The sequence below is a fragment of the Hyla sarda genome, unplaced genomic scaffold (assembly GCF_029499605.1).
Source record: "Hyla sarda isolate aHylSar1 unplaced genomic scaffold, aHylSar1.hap1 scaffold_2639, whole genome shotgun sequence".
NCBI lineage: Eukaryota > Metazoa > Chordata > Amphibia > Anura > Hylidae > Hyla > Hyla sarda.
In genome coordinates, this window is record NW_026609331.1 from 6811 (window position 1) to 18895 (window position 12085).

The window sequence follows — 12085 nt, forward strand, 5'->3', positions numbered from 1 at the left end:
GTCCATCAGATTGGTTGTTATGATTGGTTCTCCCTCAGATTGGTTGTTATGATTGGTTCTCCCTCAGATTGGTTGTTATGATTGGTTGTCCATCAGATTGGTTGTTATGATTGGTTGTCCATCAGATTGGTTGTTATGATTGGTTCTCCCTCAGATTGGTTGTTATGATTGGTTCTCCCTCAGATTGGTTGTTATGATTGGTTGTCCATCAGATTGGTTGTTATGATTGGTTCTCCATCAGATTGGTTGTTATGATTGGTTCTCCCTCAGATTGGTTGTTATGATTGGTTGTCCATCAGATTGGTTGTTATGATTGGTTCTCCCTCAGATTGGTTGTTATGATTGGTTCTCCCTCAGATTGGTTGTTATGATTGGTTCTCCCTCTGATTGGTTGTTATGATTGATTCTCCCTCTGATTGGTTGTTATGATTGATTCTCCCTCTGATTGGTTGTTATGATTGATTCTCCCTCTGATTGGATGTTATGATTGGTTCTCCCTCTGAATGGTTATGATTGGTTTTCCCTCTGATTGGTTCTTATGATTGGTTCTCCCTCTGGTTGTTATGATTGGTTCTCCCTCAGATTGGTTGTTATGATTGGTTCTCCCTCAGATTGGTTGTTATGATTGGTTGTCCATCAGATTGGTTGTTATGATTGGTTCTCCCTCAGATTGGTTGTTATGATTGGTTCTCCCAGGCAGCACCTGTATTTTATACCTAGGGGGCAGTATTGTAATGTCCAATAGGCTCCACAATTGCTCTTTCATCGTGGTCATGTGATCACCCCACCCTCCTGTTGTTGTTTGTAGCTTTGTCCTAGTGGAGCAGAGCTGCAGTGTAAAGCACCAGGGACAGGACAGTGGGCGGAGCCTGTGAATGATAGACTCCTCCCCCAGCACTGTGTTATCTGAGTCCAGGATATGGATGATGGGAGTTATACTGTCATGGAGCAGAGCTGCAGTATAAAGCATTGGGGAGAGACTGCTCAGAACTTTCATTGGCCGCTTACAGTCACATGACCGGGGTGTCTCCGCAGCGCGCGCTCTGGTGTCTTCCTGTTTCACTTTCCTGTCTTTCAGGATAAGCGGCCGCCATGTTTGGCTCGTCCAGGGGAGGCGTTCGCGGGGGCCAGGACCAGTTCAACTGGGAAGATGTGAAGACGGATAAACAGCGGGAGAACTACCTGGGTAATGTCTCCTCCCATAATGCACCTCGAGCTCTGCTCATCCTGGGCCTCCTGGTTCATGAACAGAATACGAGCAGTGAGGACTGACGTGTCGTGGTGACGGGCGGCTGTCATGGTGACGGGCGGCTGTCATGGTGACGGGCGCGGTTGTCATGGTGACGGGCGGCTGTCATGGTGACGGGCGGCTGTCATGGTGACGGGCGGCTGTCATGGTGACGGGCGGTTGTCGTGGTGACGGGCGCGGTTGTCGTGGTGACGGGTTGTCGTGGTGACGGGCGGCTGTCATGGTGACGGGTGGCTGTCGTGGTGACGGGCTCGGTTGTCATGGTGACGGGCGGTTGTCATGGTGACGGGGTTGTCATTATGTCTCTGTGCAGGGAACTCTGTGATGGCTCCGGTCGGTCGCTGGCAGAAGGGTCGGGATCTGACCTGGTACACCAAGGGGAAGCGGGCCGGAGAGGCGCCGAGCAGGGAGCAGGAGCTGGCGGAGGTGAAGCAGGCGGAGGAGGAGGCCATGCTGGCCGCCCTGTAAGTGTCCTGAGGGGCGGGGCTTCTCACAGCTGAGGGTTTGTTACAGCTGTATCCAGTCCAGGCAATGCTCCGTGATGTAAACAGCCTGATACATTGTAACAAACTGCCTGGGGGGCGGGGATCGGGACCACCTGATACTCAGATCTGTGATTTATTGTCTTCTAGAGGTTACAAGACGGTGAAACGTCAGCCCAAGGGTCTAAGCAAGGAGGTAAGAGCATCATCACTACTGCCCCCAACATCATCACTACTGCCCCCAACATCATCACTACTGCCCCCAACATCATCACTACTGCCCCCAACATCATCACTACTGCCCCCAGCATCATCACTACTGCCCCCAGCATCATCACTACTGCCCCCAACATCATCACTACTGCCCCCAACATCATCACTACTGCCCCCAACATCATCACTACTGCCCCCCAGCATCATCACTACTGCCCCCAGCATCATCGCTACTGCCCCCGACATCATCGCTACTGCCCCCAGCATCATCACTACTGCCCCCCCCATCATCACTACTGCCCCCCGCATCATCACTACTGCCCCCCGCATCATCACTACTGCCCCCAGCATCATCACTACTGCCCCCCCCATCATCACTACTGCCCCCAGCATCATCGCTACTGCCCCCAACATCATCACTACTGCCCCCAGCATCATCACTACTGCCCCCAGCATCATCACTACTGCCCCCGACATCATCGCTACTGCCCCCGACATCATCGCTACTGCCCCCGACATCATCGCTACTGCCCCCGACATCATCGCTACTGCCCCCGACATCATCGCTACTGCCCCCAGCATCATCGCTACTGCCCCCAGCATCATCGCTACTGCCCCCAGCATCATCGCTACTGCCCCCAGCATCATCGCTACTGCCCCCAGCATCATCGCTACTGCCCCCAGCATCATCGCTACTGCCCCCAGCATCATCGCTACTGCCCCCAGCATCATCGCTACTGCCCCCAGCATCATCGCTACTGCCCCCAGCATCATCGCTGCTGCCCCCAGCATCATCGCTGCTGCCCCCAGCATCATCGCTGCTGCCCCCAGCATCATCGCTGCTGCCCCCAGCATCATCGCTGCTGCCCCCAGCATCATCGCTGCTGCCCCCAGCATCATCGCTGCTGCCCCCAGCATCATCGCTGCTGCCCCCAGCATCATCGCTGCTGCCCCCAGCATCATCGCTGCTGCCCCCAGCATCATCGCTGCTGCCCCCAGCATCATCGCTGCTGCCCCCAGCATCATCGCTGCTGCCCCCAGCATCATCACTGCTGCCCCCCCCCCCATCATCACTGCTGCCCCCCCCCCATCATCACTGCTGCCCCCCCCCCCATCATCACTGCTGCCCCCCCCCATCATCACTGCTGCCCCCCCCCATCATCGCTGCTGCCCCCCCCCCCCATCATCGCTGCTGCCCCCCCCCCCATCATCGCTGCTGCCCCCCCCCATCATCGCTGCTGCCCCCCCCCCATCATCGCTGCTGCCCCCCCCATCATCGCTGCTGCCCCCCCCCCCCATCATCACTGCTGCCCCCCCCATCATCACTACTGCCCCCATCATCTCTGATCCCTTTATTTTTTTATATAGAACATACATATTTAAATTTCAAAATGTAATTAATAGTACAGATATAATCACCTATAATATTACAGATATATTCACCTATAATATTACAGATATATTCACCTATAATATTACACATATATTCACCTATAATATTACAGATATATTCACCTATAATATTACAGATATATTCACCTATAATATTACACATATATTCACCTAGAATATTACAGATATAATCACCTATAATATTACAGATATATTCACCTAGAATATTACAGATATATTCACCTATAATATTACAGATATATTCACCTATAATATTACAGATATATTCACCTAGAATATTACAGATATATTCACCTATAATAATACAGATATAATCACCTATAATATTACAGATATATTCACCTATAATAATACAGATATAATCACCTATAATAATACAGATATAATCACCTAGAATATTACACATATATTCACCTAGAATATTAGATATATTCACCTAGAATATTACAGATATATTCACCTATAATATTACAGATATAATCACCTATAATATTACAGATATATTCACCTATAATATTACACATATATTCACCTATAATATTACAGATATATTCACCTATAATATTACAGATATATTCACATATAATATTAGAGATATTCACCTATAATAATACTGATATATTCACCTTTAATATTACACATATATTCACCTAGAATATTACAGATATATTCACCTAGAATATTACAGATATATTCACCTAGAATAATACAGATATATTCACCTAGAATAATACAGATATATTCACCTAGAATATTACAGATATATTCACATATAATATTACACATATATTCACCTATAATATTACAGATATATTCACCTATAATATTACAGAGATATTCACCTATAATATTACAGAGATATTCACCTATAATATTACAGATATATTCACCTATAATATTACAGAGATATTCACCTATAATATTACAGAGATATTCACCTATAATATTACAGAGATATTCACCTAGAATATTACAGATATATTCACCTATAATATTACAGAGATATTCACCTAGAATATTACAGATATATTCACCTATAATATTACAGATATATTCACCTATAATATTACAGATATATTCACCTAGAATATTACACACATATATTCACCTATAATATTACACACATATATTCACCTATAATATTACAGATATATATTCACCTATAATATTACAGATATATATTCACCTATAATATTACAGATATATTCACCTATAATATTACAGATATAATCACCTATAATATTACAGATATATTCACCTAGAATATTACAGATATAATCACCTATAATATTACAGATATATTCACCTAGAATATTACAGATATATTCACCTAGAATATTACAGATATATTCACCTAGAATATTACAGATATATTCACCTAGAATATTACAGATATATTCACCTAGAATATTACAGATATAATCACCTATAATATTACAGATATATTCACCTAGAATATTACAGATATATTCACCTAGAATATTACAGATATATTCACCTAGAATATTACAGATATATTCACCTAGAATATTACAGATATATTCACCTATAATATTACAGATATATTCACCTAGAATAATACAGATATATTCACCTATAATATTACAGATATATTCACCTATAATATTAGATATATTCACCTATAATATTACAGATATATTCACCTAGAATATTACAGATATATTCACCTAGAATATTACAGATATAATCACCTATAATATTACAGATATATTCACCTAGAATATTACAGATATATTCACCTATAATATTACAGATATATTCACCTAGAATATTACAGATATATTCACCTAGAATATTACAGATATAATCACCTATAATATTACAGATATATTCACCTAGAATATTACAGATATATTCACCTAGAATATTACAGATATATTCACCTAGAATAATACAGATATATTCACCTATAATATTACAGATATATTCACCTATAATATTACAGATATATTCACCTAGAATAATACAGATATATTCACCTATAATATTACAGATATATTCACCTATAATATTAGATATATTCACCTAGAATAATACAGATATATTCACCTAAAATAGTACAGATATATTCACCTATAATAATACAGATATATTCACCTAAAATAGTACAGATATATTCACCTATAATAGTACAGATATATTCACCTATAATAGTACAGATATATTCACCTAGAATATTACAGATATATTCACCTAGAATATTACAGATATATTCACCTAGAATATTACAGATATATTCACCTAGAATAGTACAGATATATTCACCTAGAATATTACAGATATATTCACCTAGAATATTACAGATATATTCACCTAGAATATTACAGATATATTCACCTAGAATATTACAGATATATTCACCTAGAATATTACAGAGATATTCACCTAGAATATTACAGATATATTCCTTAAACAGAAATGATCACAAGGTTACTTAATCTTCCCACTTTTTATACCCCCCCCCCATATCCCAGCACTTACAATTATAAAGCTTTTATCTATCTAATTAACGAGACCTGATCAGTCTTTATCTATCTCTGTAATATTCCGGATTAAGTAAATGGCTCCTTCCTGTTTTCGCAGTATATCGGTTCTATTAATAAATAGGCGGTTTAGATTCTTTCCGCTCTTGAGAAAAATATAGTAAATTTAGGATTTCTAGAAAAATATAGTAAATTTAGGATTCTTAAAATACCTCCGAAATGGGGATATGATGTCATGGCCACGCCCCTGTGATGTCATGCTATGCCCCCCTCCATGTCTATGGGAGCGGGCATGGTGTGATTTCACTAGGGGGCATGGCCGTAACGTCACGTCCCCGTCTTGGACTGGATCATACATCCTTTGTATAGGGGATAAGATGTATAAACCTGGAATACCCCTTTAAACATCTGGGACAAGCCAGCTATGTGGGGTGATTCTGGGTGTAGGGGTCAGAGGTCGCGGTTTCTCTGATGTCATGTGATCACCCATTACCTCCTCCGTTATTAGGAGTTTGCGGAGGCGTGTAAGCGGGAAGGAACGGAGCGGGATGAGCACGGTGTGGACCGGGTGCTGGGTCTGGGGACCTCCAGGTGAGATGTAGGACCCTAGAGACCCCAATATCTGCTGAGCCTGTTATGGGGTATCCTGACTCTTTGTTCACTGTTCTCCCCCCCCATCCCCCCCCCCCCGCAGCGTCACCGCCGCCCGGATGAACCTGTCCAAGGAAGACAAGGAGGCGGCCAAGATGGGGTTCTCCATCTTTACTGTGAGTCTGGGGGACCGGCCACTAGAGGGCACTCTGTTGTGGGGGTCTCTGACTTGTCATGTGACGTTCGGTGTAACCGTATAACCCTCCTCCTCTTGTAGCATCAGAAAACCGGAGAGCGGCAGAATCCTCCCGCAGAGAACGCGGCGGCGGAGAAGAGCGAGGAGGAGAAGACGTCAAGGTGATCATGTGATTCTAGGAGGCGTCTGCGGCTCCACCACATGGGGCGCAATGTTTAATGTCTGAACGTCTTTATGTTACAGGAAGAAAACCAAGAAAGAGAAGAAGAAGAAGAGGAAGAAAGAGAAGAAGCACAAGAAGGAGAAGCGTCGGCGGGAGGAGGAGGAGTCATCAGACGACACCGAGGAGGAGAGGTGAGCGCGGACATACTGTCCTCATTGTCCAAAGATGTCTGGGAGCGGCCCTCATAATCTAGAGATGTCTGGAAGCGGCCTTGATAGTCCAGGGATGTCTGGGAGCGGCCTTGATAGTCCAGGGATGTCTGGGAGCGGCCCTGATAGTCCAGAGATGTCTGGGAGTGATCCTCATAGTCCAGAGATGTCTGGGAGCGGCCCTGATAGTCCAGAGATGTCTGGGAGCAGCCCTCATAATCTATAGATGTCTGGAAGCGGCCTTGATAGTCCAGGGATGTCTGGGAGCGGCCCTGATAGTCCAGAGATGTCTGGGAGCGACCCTCATAGTCCAGAGATGTCTGGGAGGGGCCTTGATTGTCCAGGGATGTCTGGGAGCCGCCCTCATAGTCCAGGGATGTCTGGGAGCCGCCCTGATAGTCCAGGGATGTCTGGGAGCCGCCCTGATAGTCCAGGGATGTCTGGGAACCGCCCTGATAGTCCAGGGATGTCTGGGAGCCGCCCTGATAGTCCAGGGATGTCTGGGAGCCGCCCTGATAGTCCAGGGATGTCTGGGAGCCGCCCTGATAGTCCAGGGATGTCTGGGAGCCGCCCTGATAGTCCAGGGATGTCTGGGAGCCGCCCTGATAGTCCAGGGATGTCTGGGAGCCGCCCTGATAGTCCAGGGATGTCTGGGAGCCGCCCTGATAGTCCAGGGATGTCTGGGAGCCGCCCTGATAGTCCAGGGATGTCTGGGAGCCGCCCTGATAGTCCAGGGATGTCTGGGAGCCGCCCTGATAGTCCAGGGATGTCTGGGAGCCGCCCTGATAGTCCAGGGATGTCTGGGAGCCGCCCTGATAGTCCAGGGATGTCTGGGAGCCGCCCTGATAGTCCAGGGATGTCTGGGAGCCGCCCTGATAGTCCAGGGATGTCTGGGAGCCGCCCTGATAGTCCAGGGATGTCTGGGAGCCGCCCTGATAGTCCAGGGATGTCTGGGAGCCGCCCTGATAGTCCAGGGATGTCTGGGAGCTGCCCTGATAGTCCAGGGATGTCTGGGAGCCGCCCTGATAGTCCAGGGATGTCTGGGAGCCGCCCTGATAGTCCAGGGATGTCTGGGAGCCGCCCTGATAGTCCAGGGATGTCTGGGAGCCGCCCTGATAGTCCAGGGATGTCTGGGAGCCGCCCTGATAGTCCAGGGATGTCTGGGAGCCGCCCTGATAGTCCAGGGATGTCTGGGAGCCGCCCTGATAGTCCAGGGATGTCTGGGAGCCGCCCTGATAGTCCAGGGATGTCTGGGAGCCGCCCTGATAGTCCAGGGATGTCTGGGAGCCGCCCTGATAGTCCAGGGATGTCTGGGAGCCGCCCTGATAGTCCAGGGATGTCTGGGAGCCGCCCTGATAGTCCAGGGATGTCTGGGAGCCGCCCTGATAGTCCAGGGATGTCTGGGAGCCGCCCTGATAGTCCAGGGATGTCTGGGAGCCGCCCTGATAGTCCAGGGATGTCTGGGAGCCGCCCTGATAGTCCAGGGATGTCTGGGAGCCGCCCTGATAGTCCAGGGATGTCTGGGAGCCGCCCTGATAGTCCAGGGATGTCTGGGAGCCGCCCTGATAGTCCAGGGATGTCTGGGAGCCGCCCTGATAGTCCAGGGATGTCTGGGAGCCGCCCTGATAGTCCAGGGATGTCTGGGAGCCGCCCTGATAGTCCAGGGATGTCTGGGAGCCGCCCTGATAGTCCAGGGATGTCTGGGAGCCGCCCTGATAGTCCAGGGATGTCTGGGAGCCGCCCTGATAGTCCAGGGATGTCTGGGAGCCGCCCTGATAGTCCAGGGATGTCTGGGAGCCGCCCTGATAGTCCAGGGATGTCTGGGAGCCGCCCTGATAGTCCAGGGATGTCTGGGAGCCGCCCTGATAGTCCAGGGATGTCTGGGAGCCGCCCTGATAGTCCAGGGATGTCTGGGAGCCGCCCTGATAGTCCAGGGATGTCTGGGAGCCGCCCTGATAGTCCAGGGATGTCTGGGAGCCGCCCTGATAGTCCAGGGATGTCTGGGAGCCGCCCTGATAGTCCAGGGATGTCTGGGAGCCGCCCTGATAGTCCAGGGATGTCTGGGAGCCGCCCTGATAGTCCAGGGATGTCTGGGAGCCGCCCTGATAGTCCAGGGATGTCTGGGAGCCGCCCTGATAGTCCAGGGATGTCTGGGAGCCGCCCTGATAGTCCAGGGATGTCTGGGAGCCGCCCTGATAGTCCAGGGATGTCTGGGAGCCGCCCTGATAGTCCAGGGATGTCTGGGAGCCGCCCTGATAGTCCAGGGATGTCTGGGAGCCGCCCTGATAGTCCAGGGATGTCTGGGAGCCGCCCTGATAGTCCAGGGATGTCTGGGAGCCGCCCTGATAGTCCAGGGATGTCTGGGAGCCGCCCTGATAGTCCAGGGATGTCTGGGAGCCGCCCTGATAGTCCAGGGATGTCTGGGAGCCGCCCTGATAGTCCAGGGATGTCTGGGAGCCGCCCTGATAGTCCAGGGATGTCTGGGAGCCGCCCTGATAGTCCAGGGATGTCTGGGAGCCGCCCTGATAGTCCAGGGATGTCTGGGAGCCGCCCTGATAGTCCAGGGATGTCTGGGAGCCGCCCTGATAGTCCAGGGATGTCTGGGAGCCGCCCTGATAGTCCAGGGATGTCTGGGAGCCGCCCTGATAGTCCAGGGATGTCTGGGAGCCGCCCTGATAGTCCAGGGATGTCTGGGAGCCGCCCTGATAGTCCAGGGATGTCTGGGAGCCGCCCTGATAGTCCAGAGATATCTGGTAGTGATCCTCATACTCCTAGTGCAATATAATGGGGTGCAATATCTACTACAGTGTAATGTAATGGGGTGTGATATGTACTATAGTGTGATATGTACTACAGTGTAATATAATGGGGTGTGATATCGATATTACACCCCATTATATTACACTACAGGAGATATCACACCCCATTATATTACACTATATTAGACATCACACCCCATTATATTACACTATAGGAGATATCACACCCCATTATATTACACTATATTAGATATCACACCCCATTATATTACACTATAGGAGATATCACACCCCATTATATTACACTGTAGTATATATCACACCCCATTATATTACACTGTAGTATATATCACACCCCATTATATTACACTATATTAGATATCACACCCCATTATATTACACTATAGGAGATATCACACCCCATTATATTACACTATATTAGATATCACACCCCATTATATTACACTATAGGAGATATCACACCCCATTATATTACACTGTAGTATATATCACACCCCATTATATTACACTGTAGTATATATCACACCCCATTATATTACACTATATTAGATATCACACCCCATTATATTACACTATAGGAGATATCACACCCCATTATATTACACTATATTAGATATCACACCCCATTATATTACACTATAGGAGATATCACACCTCATTATATTACACTGTAGTATATATCACACCCCATTATATTACACTGTAGTATATATCACACCCCATTATATTACACTATATTAGATATCACACCCCATTATATTACACTATAGGAGATATCACACCCCATTATATTACACTATATTAGATATCACACCCCATTATATTACACTATAGGAGATATCACACCCCATTATATTACACTATAGGAGATATCACACCCCATTATATTACACTATTAGATATCGCACTCTAATATATTACACTACAGTAATGTAATGATATATTGTGATATGTTATAACGTAATATAATGTGATGTGTAATGAATATATTGTGATATGTTATAATGTAATGATATAATGTGATATAACATGGTGTGATATATGTTATAATGTAATGATATATTGTGATATAACGTGGTGTGATATGTTATAATGTAATGATATAGTGTGATATATGTTATAATGTAATGATATATTGTGATATAACGTGGTGTGATATGTTATAATGTAATGATATATTGTGATATATGTTATAATGTAATGATATATTGTGATATAACGTGGTGTGATGTTATAATGTAATGATATATTGTGATATATGTTATAATGTAATGATATATTGTGATATATGTTATAATGTAATGATATATTGTGATATAACGTGGTGTGATGTTATAATGTAATGATATATTGTGATATATGTTTTAATGTAATGATATAACGTGATGTGAAATGTAACATAATGATGTAATGGATTCCGGTCGGCTGCGCGCTCAGCTCTGCACTTTTCCCCTCTTTGTGTTGAGCTGTGTTTGTTGTGTGACCGCTCTGACCTCTTCTCCTCTATTGTAGGCGGAAGAGATCGGGCCCCCCCCAGCGTCATCCATCATCGTCTCGTCCCCCTGGAGCCGGCAGGACTGACAGCCATTCATGGGAGCAGAGCCGCTCGCCGGGGCCCCGCACTGCACAGCGCCATTCTTCCAGTGACAGCTCTCCTCATCGGCCGGCGCGGCCCCCCGCCAAGACCAGCAGGAGGAGGTCGCCATCTCCGCGTGGGGCCAGACGACGGCATGACACGGACTCTGAGGATTGATGGGGCAGCGTGCGGTAGGGCGATCCAGGGACAGCGCCGGCCTCATGTGACTGATGTGCCGGAACGGTCAGTGGGGTCATAGTCTCCACATCGCCAGCGCGGTCCGCGGCAGCGTCATCCGGGGACGCTCAGATTGAACTTTATTGGGGGGAAATGTATCCTTGTAGATATGGTAACATTTTTATTTTAATAAAGAAAACGTCTTCCTTTACACTGTAACAGGTTGTGAGTCAGCTCCGCCCCCTTGTCAGACTCCGCCTCCCCGTACAGGTGTCACTTGTCAGGCAGGACCTGTGGACTGTTCCTTGTTGGGCACCTCAAGCCTGGATACAAGATGGGATACACTTTGAATACATAAGACACGGGTGTAATGAAGGTATCACCTGTGCCTGGATGGTGGATATAGAAACTATGGGAGCGGCTCGTACTTGTAGGTGTCACATGATCTTCTCTGCTGGTGATCACATGATCCGCTCTGCTGGTGATCACATGATCCTCTCTGCTGGTGATCACATGATCCTCTCTGCTGGTG

The 12085-nt window shown here is 46.8% G+C and overlaps 1 protein-coding gene across 2 annotated transcripts; it reads left to right on the forward strand.

Annotated features, from left to right (window-relative positions):
* The first annotated feature begins 646 nt into the window (after positions 1–646).
* Positions 647–11764, forward strand: CUNH1orf35 (chromosome unknown C1orf35 homolog). 2 transcript variants are annotated; one of them, XM_056553245.1, is made up of 8 exons: positions 660–1186; positions 1563–1713; positions 1882–1927; positions 6370–6452; positions 6556–6628; positions 6730–6809; positions 6892–7002; positions 11313–11764. In XM_056553245.1, exons 1-8 carry the CDS (start codon positions 1093–1095, stop codon positions 11551–11553), a joined length of 879 nt encoding a protein of 292 aa, XP_056409220.1. In that variant the 5' UTR covers positions 660–1092; the 3' UTR covers positions 11554–11764. The 2 variants fall into 2 exon arrangements, with proteins under 2 accessions (XP_056409219.1, XP_056409220.1); XM_056553244.1 differs by lacking the exon at positions 6556–6628 and having other exon boundaries at positions 647–1186.
* Positions 11765–12085: the final 321 nt, after the last annotated feature.

Excerpts from the sequence above, each read along its gene's own strand:
- CUNH1orf35 (XM_056553244.1), top strand. The coding sequence starts at position 1,093 with ATGTTTGGCTCGTCCAGGGGAGGCGTTCGCGGGGGCCAGGACCAGTTC. Across the intron at positions 1,714-1,881 it reads GAGGCCATGCTGGCCGCCCT|AGGTTACAAGACGGTGAAAC; the intron begins GTAAGTGTCCTG and ends ATTGTCTTCTAG. Across the intron at positions 7,003-11,312 it reads GACGACACCGAGGAGGAGAG|GCGGAAGAGATCGGGCCCCC; the intron begins GTGAGCGCGGAC and ends CCTCTATTGTAG.